This window comes from Lepus europaeus, chromosome 7 (genome assembly GCF_033115175.1).
Source record: "Lepus europaeus isolate LE1 chromosome 7, mLepTim1.pri, whole genome shotgun sequence".
Classification (NCBI taxonomy): domain Eukaryota; kingdom Metazoa; phylum Chordata; class Mammalia; order Lagomorpha; family Leporidae; genus Lepus; species Lepus europaeus.
Genome location: NC_084833.1, coordinates 64,276,335 through 64,301,192, shown reverse-complemented (window position 1 = coordinate 64,301,192; position 24,858 = coordinate 64,276,335). Strand labels below are relative to the sequence as shown.

The 24,858-nt window shown below is 48.7% G+C and overlaps 1 protein-coding gene across 4 annotated transcripts in view; it reads left to right on the top strand.

Moving 5' to 3' along the window:
* The window catches only part of XRRA1 (X-ray radiation resistance associated 1), a 94,575-nt gene that overhangs the window by 67,801 nt on the left and 1,916 nt on the right, over positions 1-24,858 (top strand). For 3 of the 4 annotated variants that reach the window (XM_062198260.1, XM_062198257.1, XM_062198261.1), the window contains 5 exons: positions 7,327-7,367; positions 11,318-11,443; positions 16,799-16,892; positions 17,635-17,750; positions 20,875-21,222. In XM_062198260.1, coding sequence (XP_062054244.1) covers positions 7,327-7,367; positions 11,318-11,443; positions 16,799-16,892; positions 17,635-17,750; positions 20,875-21,222 — 725 coding nt within the window. The remainder of the gene's footprint in view (positions 1-7,326; positions 7,368-11,317; positions 11,444-16,798; positions 16,893-17,634; positions 17,751-20,874; positions 21,223-24,858) is intronic. The other variant, XM_062198258.1, reaches the window with a different exon arrangement.

Sequence of the window (24,858 nt, the reverse complement as noted above, 5' to 3'; positions counted from 1 at the left end):
GGCTGGTGCCATGGCTCACTTGGTTAATCCTCCGCCTGCGGCACCGGCATCCCATATGGGCACCAGGTTCTAGTCCCGGTTGCTCCTCTTCCAGTCCAGCTCTCTGCTGTGGCCCGGGAAGGCAGTGGAGGATGGCCCAAGTGCTTGGCTCTGGCACCTGCATGGGAGACCAGGAGGAAGCACCTGGTTCCTGCCTTCAGATCAGCATAGTTCCCCGTAGCAGCCATTTCGGGGGTGAACCAACAGAAGGAAGACCCTTCTCTCTGTCTCTCTCTCTCTCACTGTCTATATCTCTACCTGTCAAAAAAAAAAAAAAGAATTCAGCAGTGAATCCATCTGGTCCTGGGCTTTTCTTGTTGGGAGGGTCTGTATTACTGATTCAATTTCCATCTTGGTTATGGGTCTGTTTAGGTATTCTATGTCTTCATGACTCAATTTAGGTAGGTTGTATGTGTCTAGGAATCTATTCATTTCGCAGTTGTTGGCAAACAACTCTTTGTTGTAATTTCTGATGATTCTTTTTATTTCTGTGGAGTCTGTTGTTATATTTCCTTTTTCATCTCTAGTTTTCTTGATTTTGGTCTTCTCCTTTTTTTGGTTATTTGGGCCAATGGTGTGTCAATTTTGTTTATTTTTTCAAAAAACCAGCTCTTTATTTCGCTGATCTTTTATAATGTTTTTGATTCAATTTTGTTGATTTCTTCTCTAATTTTAATTTTCTTTTCTCCTATTATTTTTGGGTTTGGTTTGCTGTTGTTTTTCTAGATCTTTGAGATGCATTGATAGCTCATTTATTTGGTGCCTTTCAAATTTCTTGATATGGGTACCTATTGCTATAAAATTTCCTCTTAACATTTCTTTTGCTGTAAGCCATAAATTTTGATATGTTGTGTTGTCATCTTCATTTATTTCCAGAAAGTTTTTGATTTCTCTTTTGATTTTTTCTATGACCCACTGTTCATTCAGGAGCATGTTGTTTAGTCTCCATGTGTTTACATATTCTCTAGAGTTTCCTGAGTTGCTAATTTCCAGCTTCATTCCATTGTGGTCAGAGAAGATGCATTGTATGATTTCAATTTTTTTTAATTTGCTGAGACTTGTGTTATGGCCTGGCATATGGTCAATCCTAGGGAAAGTTCCATGCACTGCTGAAAAGAATGAGTATTCTGCAACTGTAGAATGAAAAGTTCTGTAGATACCTGTTAGGTCTGTATGGTTTATAGTGCTGACTACGTATGCTGTTTCTTTGTTGATTTTCTGTCTGGTAGATCTGCCAATTGCTGAAAGTGGAGTATCAAAGTCCTCCATTACTATTGTGTTGGAATCTAAGTCTCCCTTTAAATCCCTTAACATGTCTTTTAAATAGCCAGGTTCCCTGTAATTAGGTGTATATCCATTTATAATAGTTACAACTTCCTGTTGAATTGATCTCTCAATTATTATATAGTGTCCTTCTTTGTCTCTTTAACAGCTTTTGTGTTAAAGTCTATTTTGTTTGATATTAAGATGGCTACACCAGCTCTATTTTAGTTTTTGTTGGCATGGAATATCTTTTTCCATCCTTTCACTTTCATTCTGCGTGCATCTTTGTTGGTGAGATGTGTTTCTTGTAGGCAGCATATGGATGAGTTTTGTTTTTTAATCCATTCAGCTGGTCTGTGTCTTTTAACTGGGGAGTTGAGGCCATTTACATTCAAGGTGACTATTGATAAGTAATGACTGCTCTGCCATTTTTCCTAAAATATTCCAATTTTTTACTTCAGATTTCTCTTGTACTTTTACTGACAGATTTTCTTCCTTTACCTTCTTTCATAGTGAATACCATGTTTCTGTGTGCAACACATCCTTAAGCATCTTTTGCAGGACTGGATGGGTGGTGAAAAATTCTTTCAATTTCTGTTTGTTATGGAAGGTCTTTATTTCACCTTCATTCACATATGAGAGCTTTGCAGGTTATAATATTCTGGGGTGACAGTATTTTTCTCTTAAAACTTGGACTATATCTCTCCATTCTCTCCTAGCCTGTAGGGTTTCTGATGAGAAGTCTGCTGTGAGTCTAATTGGAGATCCTCTGAGAGTAATCCGGCATTACTTTCGTGCACATTTTAGAATCTTCTCTTTATGTTTCACTGTGTGAGTTTGATTACACTGTGTTGTGGCGAGGATCTTTTCTGGTAATATCTATTAGGAGTTCTGTGTGCTTCCTGTACTTGAATGTCCCTTTCTTTCTCCAAACCTGGGAAGTTTTCTGCTATTAATTCACTAAAAAAGCCTTCTAATACTTTCTCTCCATGCCTTAAGGAACTCCTAGAGCCCATATGTTTTTTTTATAGTATCCTGTAGATTCCCAACAGTGTTTTTTAGTTTTCTAATTTCCTCTTCTTGTCTTTGATTTGACTGTATACTTTCCTGTGCTTTGTCTTCTAAGTCCAATATTCTCTCTTCTGCTTCACTGATTCTGTTTTTAAAGCTCTCCACTGCATTTTTATTTGTTCTATTGAATTCTTCATTTCATTTTGATTCCTCTTTCAGATCTGAATTTCAGAGACCGGGTCTGTGACATAGCGGGTAAAGCCGCGCCTGCAATGCCAGCATCTCATACGAGTGCCGCTTTGAGTCCTGGCTGCTCCACTTCCAATCTAGCTCTTTGCTATGGTCTGGGAAAGCAGTAGAAGATGGCCCAAGTCCTTGGGCCCCTGAATCCCATTGGGAGACCCAGAAGAAGAACTGGCTCCTGGCCTCGGATCAGCACAGCTCTGGCCATTACTGCCAATTGGGGAGTGAACCTGCAGATGGAAGACCTTCTCCCCCTCCCCCTCCCCCTCCCCTCCCTCCTCCCCAGAGTTACAGAGAGAGAGGAGAGGCAGAGAGAGAGAGAGGTCTTCCATCCGATGGTTCACTCCTCAATTGGCCGCATCAGCCGGAGCTGTGCTGGTCTGAAGCCAGGAGCCAGGGGCCAGGGGCTTCTTCCAGGTCTCCCACGCAGGAACAGGGGTCCAAGGCCTTGGGCCATCTTCCACTGCTTTCCCAGGCCATAGCAGAAAGCTGGATCAGAAGTAGAGCAGCCGGGACTAGAACCAGCGCCTATAGGAGATGCAAGCGCTTCAAGCCAGGGTATTAACTGCCACAGTGCCAGCCCCCCATACTCCCTTGTTTTAAGGTGCATTTTTTTAACTCCTAGTGATTTTCAGCATTTTCTCATCATTTAGGTTTTTGGTTTTCAGTTTCTATGAACTGTCATTTCATATTTCTGGACAGGTTTAGTGGTTTAAATATCTTTTATTCTATTATACCTGTCAAATTTGTCTATAATGGCACAGATGACAGTTTTTAAGAGAAATTCTTAGTTTTTATTCAGCCAAATGTGTTAGTTTGCTAGGACCATCAAACAAAATACCACAGACTTGGGGGGGGGGTTTAAAAAAAAGAAATTCATTTTCTCATCATTTTGGAGGTTAGTAGTCCAAGATCAAGGTATCTCCAGCAGGGTTGATTTCTTCTGAGGTCTACTTGGATTGCAGATGATCAGCTTCACTCTGTGTCCTCACATGGTCATCCCTGTGTCCTTGTTGTCTGTGTCCTTATTTTCTCTTCTTAGAACAGGCGTGGGGAGCATCTGGCCTGTGGGTTATATAAGGCCTGCAGAATCATTTGGTGTGGCCCTGCCAAGACAACCACAGGCAGGACTCAAAATTCAATAAATCTATAGCAGGCTAACTTCTTTTAAAATGTTTTTTATTTTTTTTATTTTTTATTTTTAATTTTTTTTTGACAGACAGAGTGGAGAGTGAGAGAGAGACAGAGAGAAAGGTCTTCCTTTTTGCCGTTGGTTCACCCTCCAATGGCCGCTGCGGCCAGCGCATCTCGCTGATCCGAAGCCAGGAGCCAGGTGCTTCTCCTGGTCTCCCATGTGGGTGCAGGGCCCAAGCACTTGGGCCATCCTCCACTGCCTCCCTGGGCCATAGCAGAGAGCTGGCCTGGAAGAGGGGCAACCGGGATAGAATCCGGCGCCCCAACCGGGACTAGAACCCGGTGTGCCGGCTCCGCAAGGCAGAGGATTAGGCTGTTAAGCCACAGCGCCGGCCTTTAAAATGTTTTATTTATTTGAGAGACAGAGTTACAGAGAGAGAAGGAGAGAGAAAGAGAGAGCGAGCTTTCATCCATTGGTTCACTCCCCAAATGGCCACAACGGCCAGGACTGGGCCAGGCCTCAAAGCTTCAGGAGCCAAGAGTTTCTTCTAGGGTCTCCCACACAGGTGCAGGGCCCAAGAACTCGGGCTGTCTTCCACTGCTTTCCCAGGTGCATTAGCAAGGAGCTGAATTGGAAGTGGAGCAGCCAGGACTTGAACTAGCACCCATATGGGATGCTGGTGTTGCAGGCAGCAGCTTAAACTGTTATGCCAGAACGCTGGTCCTAAGGCTAATTTTTAAGATGATAATTTTGGCCCACGAATGATGTTATAAATATTCAGATGGTTCTTAATAGGAAAAGGTTTCCCCACCCCCTGTGAAGGATGCCAGTCAGGCTGAGATAGGACCCACTGAATTACCTTGTTCTTTTTCTTTTTTTAATTTTTTAAAATTTAGTGATTTGAGAGGCAGTTGCAGAGAGAAAGGTCTTCCATCTGTTGGTTCACTCCATAAGTGGCTGCAAAGGCTGGAGCTGGGCTGATCCAAAGCCTGGAGCCAGGAGCTTCTTCTGGATCTCTCACTTGAATGCAGGGGCCCCAGCACTTAAGCCATCTTCCACTGCTTTCCCAGGCCATTAACAGAGAGCTGGATCAGAAGAGAAGCAGCCGGGACACAAACTGGTGCCCATATGGAATGCCGGCGCTGCAGGCCGAGGCTTAGCTTACTACGCCACAGCGCCAGCCCCCTGAATTACCTTTCAAAAGATCCTACCCTCAAAGGTAGTCACACTCTTGGGAACCAGGGGCTAGAACTCCAAAATATAAATGTGAGGGGAACACAGTTCAGCCCACATGACAGGTCTATCCAACTGTACCTTGTGGTCTGTGTCTTTGCGTTCTTATTTAAGACACATTTTCCTTCCTTGTGGTCCCAAAGCCAGTTTCCTATTCTGCTTTGCTTTGCTGTCTGGATGATTCTTTCAAAGAGTTTGTGTGTAGTTGGTTTTCTGAGTCTCTAAATATTCAGAATTATCTTTATTTTTTTTTATTAAAATATGTATTGGTGGTGGTGAAGAATCCCACCTTTATATTATTTTTAAAAATCATATTTGAATACTGGTTTGGATGAATGGAGAATTCTAAGCCTTAAAACAATTTTCCCTTAAAACTTTGGAGATATTCCTCCATTGCCCACCAGGTCCATTGTTGCAGAGATACCTGTCTGATTCTCATTTCTTTATAGGAATCCTATTTTTGTTCCCTAGAAACTCTTAGGATTTCCTTTTTATCCTTTGGACATTTTACTAAGATGTATCTAGGTATGTACCAATTTTTTGTTTACCCTCTTAGGCATTCTGTGGATTCTTTCAGTCAAAGATATATGGATTCCTGCATCTTAGATATTTTTGTTTTTAATTTCCCCCTTTTTGTTTTCTGTATAGGTTCCCTCTAAACTTCCATCAGATGCTGAAAGTTTGGGATCTAACTTCTGTTGCTCTTTTTGTTTTACATTTTATTTCTTTAGCTTTTTGTGCTGCACTCAGAGTCTCTTAGCTCTATTTTATGAAGTTGGTCTTCAGCTGAGTATGTTCTTCTGTACAGCCCATTTCTTATCTGATTATCATATTTTAAATTTATAAAATTGTTAATGGCTTATTGTCTACAAAAATGGCTTTTGTTTTACAAATAGTCTTTTGATTTCTCAGAGGATTCTAATTATTCTATTTAGAAGTTGCTCTTTCCGTTAAATAAACTGATTTCTTTTCAGGTGATGGTTCTGATTTTGTGTATCTAAGTGTATCTAATGACTTTTTTTTTTTTTTTTTTTTTTGGACAGGCAGAGTGGACAGTGAGAGAGAGAGACAGAGAGAAAGGTCTTTCTTTGCCGTTGGTTCACCCTCCAATGGCCACCGCGGCCAGCGCACTGCACCCGGTACACCGCGCTGATCCGAAGCCAGGAGCCAGGTGCTTCTCCTGGTCTCCCATGTGGGTGCAGGGCCCAAGGACTTGGGCCATCCTCCACTGCACTCCCAGGCCACAGCAGAGAGCTGGCCTGGAAGAGAGGCAACAGGGACAGAATCCGGCGCCCTGACCGGGACTAGAACCTGGTGTGCCGGTGCCGCAAGGCGAAGGATTAGCCTAGTGAGCTGCGGAGCCGGCCTCTAATGACTTTTTCATACTGCTTCTTTTTCTTAATATTAGAAGATTCTCAATTGTTCTTTTTTTGTGAAGCAAGTCTCCAGTCAGAAGCTTAGAACACAGGCTCTGCTTTGTGGAGTTGCTTCCTGTAATGGTGGGAGGGGCAGGGAGTGAGTGCAGGCAGAGTGCTGGAACCCATCCATCTAGATGTGGGGCTTCCAGGATGTCACTGCTTAGTCCTGTGCTGCTGCTGTGTCCCACCTCCAATGAACTCCCACTTTGTTCATCGTGCTGATCTTTCCCGAACTCCTTTGCTCACACACAGGTTACTTATGGCATGTATGGTCCCACCCTCTGTTACTCTTCATTTTCACATGACCTTTCTCACAATGATGCTACTGTCATGTGGAAGGGTCCTATTAATAGGGTAAAGGTAAGTGATGCTCACACCAGGACCCAGTCCTGGCAGTGCTCTCTGCTTCATTAGGTTGAACTCAGCTGGTTACAGGCTCATCTCATTCTGCTGGTCTCAACATGAGATCATGCTGCACCTCCTGATGGCCACACTGCTCGTTGTTCTTGGTACCACTCCTGAATCCTCTGACTTAACACATTCTGTTTCTCCTAATATAACAAGTGGTATTTTCAGCTCCTCTCACTGAATGGCTGTTATATACATTAGTGTTCTGCTCAGTGTGAACGCCCCAGTAAGGCTGAGGCCGGAAAGACCTAGCATGTTGTGGTGTCAGAAAGGAGGTGGGTGAGACTGAAATACGGTGAGCCAGCTGCAGGGTGGCCTGAGCCAGGATTGGAGAAGCGGGCAAGGGCCTGAGCATGCAGGGCGGAGTTTGGTTTTTATCCTAAGTGCAAGGGGGCTCTACCTGATGAATACCTCAGCTGGCTCCTCTTCCCAGTGAGCACTGGAGCTGAGGACCAAGGAGAGGCCCCTCTAGGAGGTCCCCTGCTGTGCACAGTGGGTGGCAGCCCCACGCCCTGGCCTCCCTTGGGGTCAGTCCATTTCCTTATCAACCTTCCTCCTGTTTCTCTTTTGTTTCAGAAGTTGTGTTCTCATCCTACCCTGGATTTTCCACCTCAGAGGTAGGAACTACCTATTTATGTTTGTGTTAAGACATTAATTTTCAGAGCCAAAACAAATAGATTGATGGGGCATGAAGAGGCATTTTTGTAGCTCACAGTGAGAAAGCCCATTCACTGAGAACATAGTGGAGTCTTTTAAAAGTTCATGGAAAAGTGGAGTTAGACAGTTGAAATCAATGCATTGTTTTTTCTTGCAATACATTTTCCATGAACCTTTATTTATTTAATTAATTTATTTTCATTTTACTGGAAAGGCAGAGAGACAAAGGTCTTCCATCTATGGTTTCACTCCCTCAGGGCTGGGCCAAGCCAATGTCAGGAGTCCTGTACCCAATCCGGGACTCCCACATGGGTGCCAGGGACCCAAGTACTTGAGTCATCATTTGCTGCCTCCTGAGGTGTAGGCAGGAATCTGGATCAGAAACAGAGAAGATAGGACTTGAACCAGGCGCTCCAGCATGGGATAAAGGTAGCCCAAGCGGCATCGTAACTTCTATGTCAAATGCCCTCTTCCCCATGAACTTTTTAAAGCCCTTTTGCGTTTACCAAGTATCTACCATGTTCCAGGCACTGTGTTAGCCATGGAGATGCAGTAGTGAGCCAGATGGGCCCTGGCTCATTGGCCCACAGACCAGCTTCTGTTGCTCTCAGGTGATGTTCAGCATAGTGTAATTGTGGTGGCGACCTCAAGTGATGAATCTGGCATTGAAGCAGAGCTGCCACCCTAGTGAAGCCCCGCAGTTCCCTACAAGAGCCCCCCAGTGCTGGAAGGGTCCTTGCCACATGCACACTGCCCAGGGTCTAATCCTTGAGTCACAGCTTAGATACTTCTTGTCAACCAAGAAAATTGTTTCTTCTCTCAGGGCAGATGCTCACCAGCAAGCTCATGGAGACCGTGCTTGTTAACTAAATGCTGATTTCTTTGTCTACAGTGAGTAGTACCACTCTACGCCGAGCATCCTCGAGAGGAAGCTAGGCACACAGTCTCCCCGCAGAGACAACGTGTGGGAAACTGTATCAGTGCAGTTGCTGCATACAAAGCACCCCAAATAATTACTGCCTTCTCACAGGAACAGTGATTGTATCTCACAATTATCTGAGTTGGCCAGGTGGTTCTGCTGATTCCACCAGAGCTCCCCTGCAGCTGCATTTAGCCACCAGCTTTTTTTTGGGAGCTTGGCTCAGATGGACAGGTGGCATGCTCTGGCATCCATCCCTATGCAGTCTTTTCAATTCGTTGTCTTTGTAGCTCAGTGGCATCAACGTTTAAAGATAGCAAAGGCAAATTGCAAGATTCTAAAATTCACGCAGTATTACTTTTGCTGCAACATTGGTCAAAGCTAGGCAAAAGGCCAGTATAACACTGCAGTACAACTCTTTCAGAGATTTATTTATGGGGCCAGCATTGTGGTGTAATGAGCTAAGCTGCCACCTAATTCTGTAAGGGCACCGGTTCACATCCCAGCTGCTCAATTGCAGATCCAGCTCCCTGCTAATCCACCCAGAAAATGAGCAGAAGATAGCCTAAATGGGCCCCTGCACCCACGTGGGAGACCTGGAAGAAGTTCCTGGCTTCAGCCTGGCCCAGCCCTGGCCATTACAGCCATTTGGGGAATAAACCAACAGATGGAAGATCTCTGTCTCTCCCTCGCTAACTCTTTCAAACAAAATAAATTTTTTTAAGATTTATTTAGTTATTTGAAAGAGTTGCAGAGAGAGAAGGAGAGAGAGAGAGAGAGAGAGAGAGATCTCCCATCTGCTTGTCACTCTCCATATGGCCACACTAGCCAGTGCTGAGCCAGGCCAAAGCCAGGAGCCAGGAACTTCATCGGGATCTCACGCAAGTGCCCAAACACTTGAGCCATCCTCCACAGCTTTTCCCAGCTGCATCATTAGGGAGCTGGATATAAAGTGGAACAGTTGAGACTCAAACCAGTGCCCATATGGGATGACAACATTGCAAGCTGCAGCTTTACCAACTACACCACAACACTAGTCCCAAGCAGTACAATTCTGACATTAACCACTAAGTGTTAGTGCAGATCTCTCAAGTTTAGGGGCACAGTTACCAGCAAGACTGCTCTCACTTCTAATGCAGCCACAAGTTTGGGGACCCCTAGGCTATGCACACTTGTGACCAACTGGCTATAAATTCAGGAGCTCCCATGACCCACTCAAATTCAGTAATTAGAATGACTCACAGGACTCAGGACAGGGTTGTATTTACAGTAATGACTTTACATTGTACAAGTCAGTACCAGTACCAGCCAAATGAAAAGACACCTAAGGTGAGGTGTGGGAGGGTTCCATCGACAGAGCTTTGTCTGTGGAAAGAGAGCATGTCAGCCTCCCAGCACATCAGTGAGTCCACCTATATGAAAGTTCACCTGAGCCTCAGAGCCAAAGCTTGGACTAGAGAACCAATGGCCATGTAGTTGAACTTCAGCTCTAGCCCCACTCCTTCCCAGAGTCAGTCTGACTCAAAGCTCCAACCCTTTAATCACATGGTTGGCCCCCACCCTGAGTCATTTCATTGGCATAATCTCGGGTGCCATCCTGAGTAACAAAGAAAGATACTCCTAGCACTCGGGAAATGCCAAGGGCCTTAGAAGCTCAGGCAAGGAACCTGGGACAAAGACCAGGCAAACTGTTATACAATAGTCACTCTGTTTTCAAGGGGTAAGGATGTGAAGGGCCAAAGATAATTAGTGGGATCGCTTGGTGCTCAGTTTCCACCTGTCTGGCATCTGGGACTCTAGAGCGTGAGTTGGGTGATTGAGACTCCCAGTGGTTTCTCCACAATGCAGATACCTCAGCTCTCTAAGAGCCCTCTCTGCCCCCCATAGGGTCAGTCATGCCTCATGTCAGGACACACCTGAACCTGCCTCTCTGGCTTTTCCTTTTCCACCCTGCAGCCTGCCCTGCTGCCTTCTCACACAGTCTTGCCCCAAGCAGGGAGTTGCAGCATGGAGGGGACTGCCACCACATTGCACTGTGGCTCCTCAGAGCTGGAGTTCGGATCAGCCAGAGGGCAGTCATACAGGTTTACCACACAGTCCCTGGGTTTTTACTCCAGCCTGTGACTGAACTGTCTCATTCGTATGGCTTTTTACTTGTTGGCCAGGCAGGACACAAAATATTTGGCTCAAGGTAGGTGCTCTCCAAATGTTGAGTGAGCAAACAAAATTTAAATGACTCGCTCAAGATTGCATGGTGATTAGTGGAGCACGGTGCAGCATCTAGTTCCCTCTCACCTAGTCACTGGCCCAACATCTGCCCTTCTAATATCCCTCTAATTTTGAAGCAGCCAATAAGTGAACTGAGTTAGCGTGAGTAACACAGCGATATTTTTTCTGCTTGATCAAACATGTTGGCCTGAGGCAGCCTGGTTTGTACAGAGACCATGACCCTGCGAACAGCCCAGATACACATGCTACATTCGGGCCTCAAAGCCAACCTGGCTGTTGTTTCATCACTGAAGGAAGACTTTCCACTGTAGGACTCGGGCTAGGGCCTCAGACAAGGTTTTGAAGGTTCGAGAAGCTCTTTCTCTCCCTCTGCCTGGTGGAAAACTCCCCTTAACAAGCACTGGAGAAGAGTCAACTGTGAAAGGGGCGAGTTGAGAACAAGCTGCTGTAGCCCAAGGGTTGGAGGTGGGACAAAACTCCCCCTGACATCCTGGTCACTGCTCTGTGGCTTTAGAGAATGAGAAACCAGAACTGTGTGTGCTGGAGAATCCGCTCACTGTGTGACCTCAGAGAACTTGGAGCTAGAATTCTGAGTTCCTGGTGACTTCTCCCTTTAGGACCTCAGATGTCTCTTGGGGCCAACCATCTCTAGAAAGGTCACTTTTTCCACCACATTCCATAGGAAGGGTCGTTTGGCTCTTGGCAGCCTCAGCTTCTTTATCACCAGGGCACTCTGACTTTGACTTTTTTTCCCCTTCTAAGACAACCAAGGTCTACTCACTTCCTCCCATATTCGAGATTCTTCCTGTGAAGTCTCTGAAGGCCAGGAACCAGACGCTGGCCCCACCTTTCCCAGAGCTGAGGTACCTTAGCCTGGCCTACAACAAGGTGACTCTCTGCCTCTCTACTTGTCTCAGGGTGACCTTTGGGAGGGTGGGGTGTAAGGCCAGCCCTCCAGTTCCCTGCATTCCAGGTGCTCAGGGTAAGGGAATCGGAGGGAGTACAGACCGAGAGAGGAGTCCATCCACTCAGTCGCAGATTCTGACTTCATACTTCCCACGTGCCAGCCTGTGTGCTAGGCGTAAGTTACAAAGCTGCGAAAGGAGAGACTCGGCCTCTGCCCTTTGGGAGCTTATGGCCTATAGGGATGATGGACACTGGTCAGTCACAATAGCAGTGTTAAGAACAATCTCACAGTGTTATGACAAGGGGATCTAACCAAGGAAAGTTCTCAAGGAAGTGTTGTTTAAGCTAAGATCTGAATCAGTGAGTTTAGTCAGGTGAAGAAGGGAGGATAGGATGGGGTGAAGAATGTTCTAACTTAAGGGAACAGCAGCTGTAAAATCCACAGGACACATTTAACGTGTTTTTCCTGTATTTTTCTAATATCCATGTCCCATTTGACTTTCTGGAAAACACCACTAGTGAAGCCCTGCTTAAATCGGAAATGTAGGCAACATTTCAGATGCTCTGTTTACTCCCCCTGACAGTACCAAGAAGTTGGTACTGCAAACTCCCCAGTGGTTTTCTTGTAAGAGCTCTGTTGTTTAAGCTGTTACATTTCTGTCTCTCTTCTGTTTTGAGTTAACCCTTTTATATGGTGTGAGTTAGGGATCCAGCTTCATTCTTCTGCATGTGGACATCCCGTTTTCTTAATACCATTTATTGAAAGACTGTACTTTTCCCATTGGATGGTTTTCACACCCTTGTTGAAAATCAGTGAGCCACAGATTATAACAGTTCTCTCTTCTTGAAATTGGTCATTTGTGTCTTCCATTTTACTAATCCAAAGTAATTAGAAGTTACCCTTTTACTGATTTTTTAAAAAATTAAACTAGTTGATGGTTTCACTGGATTTGTCTGTTTTCCATCTAATTGATTTCTGTTCTTAACTATTTCTGTCCTACTTATGATGAGCTTACCTTGCTGCTCTTTTTCTAGCTTCTTTATCCAGACCTTTCTTTCTAAAGCAAGCATACAAAGCTATAAATTTATTTAAGCACTGCTTTAGCTACATCCTACAAACTGTGATACATTGTGCTTTTATTTTCATTCAATTAGAATCTTTAAAATGTTTTTCTTGTGATTTCATCTTTGATCCATAGGTTGTTTAAAAATCAGTTGTTTAATTTCCAGCTTCTAGGTGTATTTGTTAATTTCAGTTAAATTATATTGTCAAAATAGTTTTCATCTCTGACATCTATGAAAATGTGTTTTATGGTCCACCTTATGAGCTATCTTGGTCAACGCTCCATGTGGACTTAGGAGTAAATGTGAATTCTGCAAGTTGGGAGGCTATTGTTCCATAAATATTAATTAAGGTGGTTGGTGATGTCACATCAATCTTTTTTTTTTTTTCCTTCTTGTTTCATTTGAAAGGCAGAGAGACTGAGACAGATAGAGAGATGTCTTCCATATGCTGGTTTACTTCCCAAATTGCTGGCAACATCCAGGGCTGGGCCAGGCTGAAGCCGGGAGCCCAGAACTCTGTCCAGGTGTCCCATGTGGTGGCAGGGACCCAGGTACTTGATGCATCATCGCTGCCTCACAGGACGTGCGTTAACTGCGTCAGAAGTGGAGGGGCCAGGACTCGAACCGGGCACTCCAGTGTGGGACATGGGTGTCCTACTGCACCAAATACCTGCCCTCAATCTTGTTTGTTTATCAGTTACTAAAAGCACTCTGTTAAAGTCTCCAGTCATGGTTGTAGATTTATTTCTCCCTTTCATTCTGTCAGTTTTTACTCCGTGTATCTTGAAGTCTACTATCAGTTGCATACGTGTTCAGAATGTTATGTGTACCTAATATACGGACCCTGTTATGAATTGTCTCCACTTGCCTCCTTGTCTTGATGGTACTTCGTCTGATTTTAATATAGCTACACAGCTTTCCTAGGCCTACCGTGTGCATGGCATATCTCTTTCCTTTTACTTTCAACCTACTTCTAGCTTTGTATTTAAAGTGCACCTCCTGTGGTAGGCATTTGGCTCAGCACTTAAGTGGCTGGTTAGGATGCCATTGCATGTTGCTGTGCCTGGGTTCAAGTCCCAGCTCAACTTGAAATTCCTGCTTTCTGTCAGTGCAGACCTTGGGAGGCAGCAGGTGATGGCTGAAGTATTTGGGCCTCTGCTACTCACACAGGGGACCTGGATTGAGTTTCTGACTCCTGGCTTCAGCCTGGCCCATTCCTGGATGTTGCAACCATTTGGAATGACCCAGCAGATAGGAACTCTCTGTGCCTCTCAAAATAAGTATGAAAAATAAACAAGGTGCCTCTCTTTTATATGGCATATGGTTACTCTTTGCTAGGGTTGTCTGAGTGTTATTCTCAGTGTTTCTGCTTTCTCTTCAGCTTTCAGCCTTCGCCGTGCATCTGCATCTCCGAGGGGTTTACCACCACACTCTCGTTCCTCTCCTAGCGGTCGACTGCTTTTGCTCGGTGCTTGGTGCTTGCCAGTCAGGGTAAATAGGGCCAACCCCCAGTCTTAAGTAGCCCTGGGTTCCTGTGTCTCCAGGATGGGTGTTTCTCAGTGGTCCTCCCACTCTCCTGGCAGTAGGAGACCTCTATTGTACTGGGCTGGACTGGTTTTCTCTCCCTAACCCAGAGGCAGTGTTTTTACCCCTCTCCTCAGGTGTAGTGCCCTGGGCCAATAGGCTTTGCCGATCTTCTTCAGCAGCCAAAGGCTTTTGTTCACCAAGAAGGAAGGTCTGGTAAAACCCTTAACATTGACTGTCTGGCCTGTGACAGCAGAAGTGTTCTGACTCCTTGTCTAGAGGATCAAGTGTTGGAGTCCCTGAAAGCCCACTTCTAGTGCCTGTTCTCCCTTCACTCTGCACTCTCTCACTCGGGATGCCCTCAGATACCCACGGGGCCATGGGCAGTGACCCACAAGTATCTAGCATCAGTGTGAACCTGTCCTCTGTATTCCAGACCAGTGTATCCAATTGCTTATCCAATCGCTGGTCTCCAAGGTACCTCCCAAGTCCATCTGGCCAAAGTGAAGGGATGATCTGTCTCTTCAAATTTTACATTCTTCCTTTGCTCCTGACTTAATGAATAGCTCCATCATCCACTCTGTTACTCAGTCTGAACCTGGGTGTCATCCCAGACATTCCTCTCTCCTTCCCATCCCTTCCCCCACCCTGCCCATGTCTAATGCATCACCAAGTCTTGGCAAATTTAGGTCCTCCTGTCTCTAAAATCTTTGTAATGAATCCCCCAAGGAGCAGGATCTTTAACTGACTTTGGTCTGGCTTCTACTTGCAGCTCCAGCCACATTTTACACCAAGCACACACTTTTTCTCTGCCTTTAGCCACACTTGCCTTCTCTCAGCTCCTCTAATGGGTGATGAGGCCTTTCCCACCTGATGCTCTTTGCATGCAACACTTGCTCTCGGCCTCACTGAGGGTGTTACCGCATGCACCACAAGCACAGACATCACCATCACTTACCGCAGTCGAAGGTTGGTTACTTCTGGCCTTTGCAAAGTCCATTGTGGATATTCCCGTCTGGCAGGCAGCCTTCCACACAATCATTCAGATGACCCAGGACCCCTCTGGCTTTGGCTCTGTCATCCCATAGGGTCTTTTTTTTTTTTTTTTTTAAGATTGTATTTATTTTATTTGAAAGGCAAAGTTACAGGGGGGCTAGGGGGAGAGATGTATCTTCTATCTGCTGGTTCACTACACAGATGGTCACTATGACTGGAGCTGGGCCAGGCTGAGGCCAAGAGCCAAGAGCTTCATCCAGGTCTCCCACAAAGGTAGCAGGGACCCAGTACTTGAGCCATCCTTTGCTGCTTTCCCAGGCCACTAGAAGGGAGCTGGATTAGATGCAATCTGGGATGCCTGCTATACCACAACACCGGCCCCCCTCCATGGGGTCTTAAGAGTACTTTACTGGATCCTAGGTACCCAGCAGGTAGATGATTGAGCACAGGAGTGTGGTGAGAGAAGTGTAGGATGTGCAGGAGGTTTTGCATGGACCGTACCTGGAAGGAGCCTTTAACTACTTCCACCCCTATCACCTGGGCTGGAACGCCCCAGTGACCATAACTAGAGTCTGGGAGGTGAAGAGACGTGGTCCAGCCATGTGCACGAGGTGCAGGAAATGGCTCGGGCTGACTCGGAAGTGTTTGCCACCGGCTCCCTTCCCCCACAGTCATTCACGGATGACGTGCTTGCCCTCCTTCAGATCTCAGGCATGGGTCCCCTCCTCTCTCTGACCAGGGCAGATGGCCCCAGGGCCTCAGCACCTCTCTTTCCTCATACTTATCACAGTGGTCAATCTACTTTCTTTCTGTTTCTCTCTCTCTCCAGTGCTCGTTTTCCACCAGAAAGTGCTCCCTGAGAGCAGGAATCCTATGTTTTGCTTATTCCCAACACAGTGCTTGGCGTGTGATTGGAAGAGAAGGAATAAGTTAGAGTGCATGGTGGAAATGCAGTGCTACCCAGTGATCCCAAGGAAGCCAGACTGAAGTGCCCTCCCTAGCCCAGCCCCTGGGCCTTAGCACCTCCTGTGGGCCCTGCACCTGCCCCAGGACTTCAGTGTGTCTAGGGTCTGATAGGCCGCTGCACCCTGGCTGACTGTCTCCCCCCAGAGTCACCCCCAGGCGATCCAGCCACTCTGCTCAACAAGGATTGTGTATTTTTTATTGTCCTTCAAAGGCTGGCTTGGCCAGCAGGCCACTACTTACAGGCTGATTTCCTGGGTACGGAGCAGCCATGAGGTCTCTGGTTCTTGTGTCTCTGCTTATCCCTTAGATAAGTGGCTCCCCCTGACCTCCCGTCCCCTGTCCCTCACTGGGTCAGTGCCTAGGACTGGCCTCATGAAAGAAGCCATCAGGAGTGCAGGTGACAGACTGATGGGTATGTGTGGGTTTGTACTGAGGAAGGTGAAGGGTCAGACACACTGTGTTGACTTTCCAGACTTGGTGAAACAAGTGCTCCTTTGCCACCAACATCCCCATTACTTGACATAGGCTGTGTGTCCAGTGTGGAGAAGGGAGAGAAAGTCCCAACTCTCAAACATGAAACAGTGATGGTGGCAGTTTGGCCAGGAGACAAGCAGGTGCTATTGCAGGGTTTAGGCCAAGCCCAGTGGGGAGTCCCATCTGCAGCAGCATCTCTTGCCCAAGCCCTCCCCCAGTGCTGGCAAGCAGAGAGCCCTGCACTGTGGGGCCTGGCTGCACCTGGGCAGAGTGCGGGTGCTGGCCTGATGGTGTCTTCCGTATTTGTTACAGATTGCGAAGGAGGATGCCCTCCTGCCTGTGGCTCTCTTCCCATCTCTCTGCGAACTGGTCTTTCATAACAACCCTCTGGTGGCCCACACACGAGGTAGGGGGCCTGCACACCTGCCACTCCGACCCAGTGCTTCAGGAGCAACGTGGGCACCTTCATCCCCATGGGGGCCAGGGCCAGGGCCTGGGCTCACCTCTGTACTGGGGAACAGGGCTAAGCAGACACTGCTGAGCACCTGCTCTGCACCAGCTCCTTCTTGTGGCAGCCCTGGGAGGCAGGCAGCGTCGTCCTGCATGGACCTTGGTGGAACCTGAAGCTCATGGAGGTGCACCGTCTACCCCAGGTCACAGAGCAAGAAACAGTTGGGACTGAAATGCCAAATAAGCTAGATCCTGGGTGGGCTCTCTAAGCTACACCTTGCTATGTGGAGCACATCTGTTGTGAGCTCACTTCCCACATCCCATTTCAGGTGGGGTGTGGGTTCCAGTGCAGCACCCACCTGTCCCCAAGCACACTGTGTATAACAGTTCTGGGTCAGCCGTGGGGCTCGCTGTCCCAGATACAGAAGCGCATCAGAGTCCTGGGCCCTGCAGTGACTCCAGAGGGGGTCAGATCCCTGCCCCACACCATCTTTGTTACCTGAGGCAGATTCCTCACCCTCTCTGTACCTGTGTCCTTGCCAACAAATGGGAATAACGTGGTACCTAGCTCCTAGGGTTGACAGGAGAACGAAGTAAGTGACATCAGTGCATGTCCGCCAGTGTGAACAGTGCTGGCACACAGCAAGTCCCCATACATGTGGGCTGATAGTCCTCTTCTTTCCCCATCATGGCACCAGGGGTCCCTCCGCTGCTCAAGAGCTTCCTCCAGGACCGACTGGGGATCCACTTAATTCGAAAGAAGACAGTGAAGGTTAAGCATCACATGTTGATGCCTCGGAAGGAGTCGTGGAAGGTAAGGCTCCCCGGGCTGTTGTAATTCTCACACCCTGGCCTGGTGATAGAGCAGCTCCTGCCCACAGGGCCTGGACTCTCTCCACGGGCTCAGGGATGCTTTCCCCTTGTCTCGCTCTATTAGATAGAACCAGGAGGGGCAGAGTCAGAAAGACTTAACAGGTGAGAGCAGGGGGAGCCTTGGGGGTCACTCTGATGCCTTCCTAGAACAGAGCTGCTAAGGCCTGGAGAGGGGCCGGGGAGAAGCAGGGAGGAATCAGTCTTGAAGTCAGAAGACCCAGGGTTGAGTCTGCTTCCTTGTTTTCCATGGCTGCCAGAGCTGGGGCAAGAGTTTCATTCTCAACTCTAAAGCCTCCGTGAGCTCTGAGAGGCCTGCAGGAAGCAAGACATAGGACAGCGCTCTCATAAACTCCCCGAGGGGCCAGTGTTGTGGTGCAGCAGGTTACACTGCTGCTTGCGATGCCCGCATCCCACATCAGAGCACTGGTTCAAGTCCCGGCTGCTCCACTTCTGATCCCGTTCCCTGCTGATGTGCCTGGGAAGACACTGCAAGATGGTTCATGCTCTTGGGGCCTTGCCCCCCCACATGGGAGAGCAATGGAGTTCTAGGTTCTTGGTCCTGTTGTGGCCATTTGGGAGGTGAACCAGCAGATAGAAGATTTCTCTCTCCCTTCCCCCCTTCTCTGTCACTCTGCCTTTCAAATAAATGTCTTTTTATTAAGATTTTATTTATTTGAAAGATTGAGTTACAGAGAGAGGTAGAGACACACAGAGAGAGGTCTTCCATCTGCTGGTTCACTCCCCAGATGGCCATAATGGCTGGAGCTAAGCCAATCTGAAGCCAGAAGCCAGGAGCTCTTCGGGTCTCCCACGTGGGTACAAGGGCCTAAGGACTTTGGCCCTCCTCCTCTGCTTTCCTAGGCCTATTAGCAGGGAGCTGGATCAGAAGTGGAGCAATTGGGACTCAAACTGGTGCCCATATGGGATGCCAGCACTTCAGGCTGGGGCTTTAACCTGCTGCACCACAGCACCAGCACCATAAATATCTTAAAAATAAACCAACTCCTCGTACCCCTACAGTGCAAGTTCTAGGCACAGCTGTAATCGGGATGGCTGGGCCTGGACCAGAACACATCACCAGTGCAATCTTTGAGAAGCACTTCCTTACGCTGAGGGCAGTTCGCTTCCTCTAATTTCCCCACTCCCAGACTGGCTTGCCGCGGTGCCATACAGACAGATTCCTCTCTCATCTGAAGAAAGGCGAGGTGTGAAATGCTCCTGCCTCCTGAACATTAGTCTTTGTGCAGCCAAAAGCTGGACTGGACACAGCTGATCCGACGTAAATACAGCCTGCGGCTGCCCAGCCAGGCTCTTGTCTTTAGCGCTTGGAGGACGGGGACAAGCAGTTCATTCATCGTCCGCCCCCTCCTCACCCCGGGGTCCTTGGCGCCCTCAGGCTCTCCTGGATCCCTTCCCTCAGCAGCGGCAGGGGCAGAGGGGGATGGAGGCCGAGTCCCGAATCTTATCTTCCTTTACAGAGCACCATGCCCTGTACCTGCTACCCCAATCCTCTCAGCAGGGGAGGAACAGGTCCAGAGAGGTGCTGGGGCCCAGGAGGCCTCCCTCCCCTCCCACATCCAAGGTTCTGTGAGATGAGTTAGATAAACACAAACACCACTGGCTAAATAAGCCAACCAGTGCTCTGTGAAATTAGGCAAACACCGCCCAGGTTGGACTGGAGATGCCTGCCTGTCCTAAATGTGCTTGGGGATGCAGCTGGGTGTGCAGAGCGGGCTCTGGGCCTGTTACTCACTCGGGCACCAAAGGCTGCAGGTTCTGCTGTCATACCTAGGCATGGACACGGCAGGGGCCAGGGTCCTGTAGCCAAGTAGCTGTGGGAGCCCTCCGCTGAGGGAGGGCATACGTGAAAGAGGACAGCCTGCCCTTGAGGCCAGGGAACCCAGCCCACCAGTGCAGTGGGCCAGTGGCCCTCAGCTCAGGCCATTAGAGCATCCATCTCCCCTCGGGAGGGGGCCGGGGAGGTGGTGGGCGGATGGGAGGGGAAAGGAAGAGCACTCCTCCAGCATGCCTCCGTCACAGGACGGTGAGAGGGAGGGACGAGTGGTGGCATCCAGTGGTTCAGAGGCTGACACGCAGCGCTGGCTGTTTCTCGGTGACAGGGGTTCTGAGGAAAGCCTCGGGGGCGGTCAGGCTTCCCGTGTGAGCACCGAGTTGTGTGTGTTTGCAAAAGGAAGTACTTTCCTAAAAAGAAACTTGCGTTATGAAACAGCCATCTGTCACAGTGCTCGTCTGGAGCTGACACTGGCACACGCCATGTTACTGGAAGAGCTCGGTGGTGTGGGCAGGGCAGGGCCCTTCCCCCATTTCCCAGGAGGGAGGGAGGGAGTACTCAGGTGGAGGGCTATGTTGTGGCCCGAGTTGTCCTCGCCACACCCCCAGCCTGTCAAAGCACCATACGAGTGGACCAAATACCTTTGAGGAAGGACCCGGGCGAGTGCTCAGCGTAAACAAGGAGAGAAGGCAGAAGGCGGCCCAGCTGGGGTGAGCGAAGTGGATGGCTCCCCGCAGCTGAGGGGAGGGGGAAGGCATGATGGTGGCAGCTGTGTAGTAACCAAGGCAACCGTACAGTTCCCCGAGAGAGAGGTTATTCCCGTGTCCAAGCTGAGCCCCGAGAGGGCTTTGTCTTTGGGATGTTTATATAAGACAATGAGACCAGCATCCTGAAAGGGATCTGCTGCTGCCACCTTCCAAAAACCGTGGGCCCATCCTCCACACCCACTTGTGCAGTCCCTGGGGAACGTCAAGGGCGCTGTGCATTGTGAGGCTACTGGGAGCCGCAGGGCACACTCAGGGATGAGGCCTGGGGGCTGGGCCGCTGAATCACTGCAAGACCTTCCTCAGTCATTTTGCCTCTCTGAGCCCCTTTTGTTGTTCTGAGGTGTAAATAAAACCACTTAGGTCACCCCTGGGCTCAGCACAGACACCTGGGAAGCACGAGTCTCCTCCCCACCTCCCCAGGTGCCTTCCTGCTCCTCAGGCTAGCGAGGCCCAGGAGGAGACTCCCGACTGGGGGGGAAGTCCAGTCCGGCCTTGCTCCCTTACAGGTGAAAACCCAAGTCCCTAAGGTGCCGAAGCAGCCTCTGCTGCTCCATCACCCGTGCCTGACCACCGTCAAGGGCTCCCTGAGGGACCTGCTGGAGCCAGAGGCAGAGCTGGCCGAAGAGCCACCCTCCGCCCAAAACACTGCACTGGAGACCGAGATGCCCACCGAGGGCCTGGAAGGCCTTTCCCTGTCCCACCGGACCTTCGTGCCGCTGCCTCCCATCTGCTCTGACTCCACTCTGCACAGTGAAGACACGGTGTCCCACCTGAGTGACACAGCCGGCCGCCTCAGCCCGGAGCACCTGTCAGACGAGGACATGAAGAGCAGAGAGTCCATCTTCCTGACCCAGGTACTGTGCCCAGCTGCCCCCACCCCCTTTTCCCAGCACCCACAGTGTCTTCCGTAGCCCTTAGCTGCAGACGGCGGGGGGGCGGTGTGGAGGGGACAGCTGGGAACAGGCATAGGATAAGTGTTGAAACCAAAAAGCAGCAACTGAAGCAACTGGTGGGGACCCACAGGGACATGTCACAGTCCTATGTCACAGACAGCAGCCAGGGTCTGGCTGGGTGTGGGTCTGGCCAGGGTTTCAGGAGGGTCTGCCGCTGCCTCTGCATCTCTGCCTCAAGCCACTGCCCTGCCGGTGCTGCCTGTGGAGCCTGAACATGGGTGGGTTGGGTCCTGCCCTGCTGTGCTCTTGGTCTAATGGGGAGGAGGGACAGGAACAAAGTGTGTGGTCAGTACCGAGACCGAGGGATACCTGGGGCAGGAGCCTGGAGGAAAGAGGATGCCTCTGGCCCAGGCCAGGAGAGCTGCAAGAGGTTCAAATGAGCAACAGGGTGGGTAGGAGTTAGCAAGGTGAAGCATGGGTAGCATGGACAGTGCAGAGACAGGGTAGGGATGAAGGACGTTTCAGTGGTTGGTGTAGGAGCCGTGAGTGTTCACTGTCAGTGTGGTGTGGCAGCAAAGGGAAATGCAGGCCACCCATCCCTTATGCAAAAATCTGGAGCTTTCTGAGCACCAACATGACACGAGTGGACAGTTCCAACATGAAACTTCATGTGTAGAATCATGAAAGCTATTATATAAAATTACCTTCAAGCTAGGTATCCAAGGTATGTATGAAACACAAATGAATTTCATGTTTAGACTTGGGTCCCATCCCCAAGATAGCATATACAGATATTCCTGAATCCAAAAAACTGAAATACTGCTGGCCTCAAGCATTTCAGACCAGGGATAGTTAGCCTGTGTAAGGCTGGGAGAGTGGCAGGGTGCCCTGGGACTTTATGTCAGCCTTCCTCTTGCCTCCACTTCACCCTCTATAATCTGACCACTGCCAATCTTGCCAAGACATACATCTACATCTAACATTCTGTCTCTTTGTCCCACATAAGAGATAGAAATTCATCCAATATTAAAGTATCTTTATGCACTACCTCAGAATCTTTTAAGAGCAACACAGTAAGTATTTCAAAAGCAAATAGGGGCTGGTGTTGTGGCATAGCAGGTTAAGCCATCAGTTACGATGTTGGCATCCCATGTCAGAGTGCCAGTTTGAGTCCTGGCTGTTCTACTTCCAATCCAGCTCCCTGTTAATGCACCTGGGAAGGCAATGGATGATGACCCAAGTCCTTGGGCTCCTGCCACCCATGTGGGAGACCCAGATATGGAGTTCTGGGCTCCTGACTTTGGCCTAGCGCAGCCTCGGCTGTTGAGCCATTTGGGGAGTAAACCAGGAGATAGAAGAGATTCTGTCTCTCCTGTCTCTAGAGTATGTCATTCTGCCTTTCAAAAATAAATAAACCTTAAAAAAAAAAAAGTGGGCATTTGGCCTAGCAGTTAAGATTCCCACATCCCACAATGGGCCTGGCTCTAGACCCCAGCCTCCTGCTAATGCAAACCCTAGTTTAGGCAGCAGTGATGGTCAACTAATTGGGATTCCTGCCACCAGGAGATCTGGACTGAGTTCCCAGATCCTGGCTTCAGCTTCTGGCCAGCTCCAGCTGTCACAGGCATTTGGGGAGTGAACCAACCAGTGGATGAGAGGCTCACATGCTCTCGCTTTCCCTGTTTCGTGTGTGTGTGTGTGTATTATATATGAATCTGCTGATCAAATGAATACATTTTTACAAGAACATTAGATGAAAGGAAACTACAGACAGGAAAGGAGTTGGGTGTGTTGCCAAAATGCAGTTCTGAGCTTCCTGGAAGTCAAAGCAGTACAATCAATTGTGACTCACCGTGTTGTAAGAAAAAAAATCCAAAACTCTTATTAACTTTTTTCCCTTGCCTGATTGCCCTGGCTGTCACCTCCAGTACAGTATGGAATAGAAGTGGTGTGAGCAGGCATCCTCACCTTGTTTCTTCCTGGTCATAGAGGAAAGCACATGAATTATAAGGTTAGCCGTGGGTTTTCCATAGGTGCCCTTTTCAGGTTGATGAAGTTTCTCTTACTAATTCATGGTGGTTGTTTTAAATCACGACAGGATGTTGGATTTTTGTTAATGCCTTTTCCTTTTTTTTTTAAGGTTTATTTATTTATTTGAAAGGCAGAGTAACAGGGAGGCTGAGGCTGAGAGAGAGAGAGAGAGAGAGAGAGAGAGAGAGAGAGAGAGAATCTTCCATCCATTGGCTCACTCCCCAAATGGCCACAAATCAAATCCCAGCTGCTCCACTTCCAATCCAGCTCCCTGCTAATGCACCTGGGAAACCAGCAGAGGACACCCCAAGTCCCTGGTCCCCTGCACCTACATGGGAAACCTAGAAGAAGCTCCTAGCTCCTGGCTTCTGACCAGCCCAGCTCCAGCCATTGTGGCCATTTGGGGAATGAACCAGCGATAGAAGATCGATCTCTCTCTGTGTGTGTGTGTGTGTCTGTGTGTCTTTCCCTCCTTCTCTCTCTCAACTCTGCCTTTCAAATAAATAAATAAATCTTTAGGGGAAAAAAAAAAAAACCTTAGGGCAGGCTGAAAGCCTCCATGGTTTGCCATCAGAGTAAGCACAAAGAAACCACAATGCCAACAGAACAGGCCACCTCAGCCTGGCATTTAAAAGCCCCAACCAGGGCCGGTGTTGTGGCACAGCAACTTAACTTGCTGCTTATAATGCCAGCATCTGCTATTGGAGAGCAAGTCCAAGTCCCAGCTGTTCCACTTAGGATCCAGCTCCCTGCTGATGCTTGTGGGAAAGCAGTGGATGATGGCCCAAGTGCTTGGGCCCCTGCACCCATGGTGGGGACCTGGATAGTTCCAGGCTCCTGGCTTTGGACTGGCCCAGCTTTTGCTGTTGGGGCGAATAGGAAAGTGAACAATATTTCTCTGTGTGTGTATCTTTACCCCTCTCTCTGCCACTCTGCCTTTCAAATACATGCATACATAATTTTTTTTTATTTTTTGACAGGCAGAATTATACAGTGAGAGAGAGTTATAGATAGTGAGAGACAGAGAGAAAGGTCTTCCTTTGCCGTTGGTTCACTCCCCTAATGGCCGCCACGGCTGGCACTGTGCCGATCCAAAGCCAGGAGCCGGGTGCTTCCTCCCGGTCTCCCATGTGGGTGCAGGGACCCAAGCACTTGGGCCATCCTCCACTGCCCTCCCAGGCCACAGCAGAGAACTGGACTGGAAGAGGAGCAACCAGGACTAGTACCCGGCGCCCCAACCGGGACTAGAACCCGGGGTGCTAGTGCCGCAGGCGGAGGATTAGCCTAGTGAGCTGCGGTGCCGGCCCATAATTTTTTAAGTCTGCATCTGGGCCCTGCTTATTGTTCTGAGTGCCTGTCTCTTCGCATCATACCCTGTCCGTCCCAACACTTAGTTCCTGGAGAAGCACTTTGACGTGTGTCACCTCTGGCCTTGCACATGCCGGCCCGGGCCTGCGACATTAATCCTTTCTCGCTCCTTGCCTCTGACAGCTTCCCTGGCTCTCCAAGACTTAGCCTGGGGAACCACTCCCTCCAGGGAGAGTCTCGGCTGCTTTGGGGCCTCCT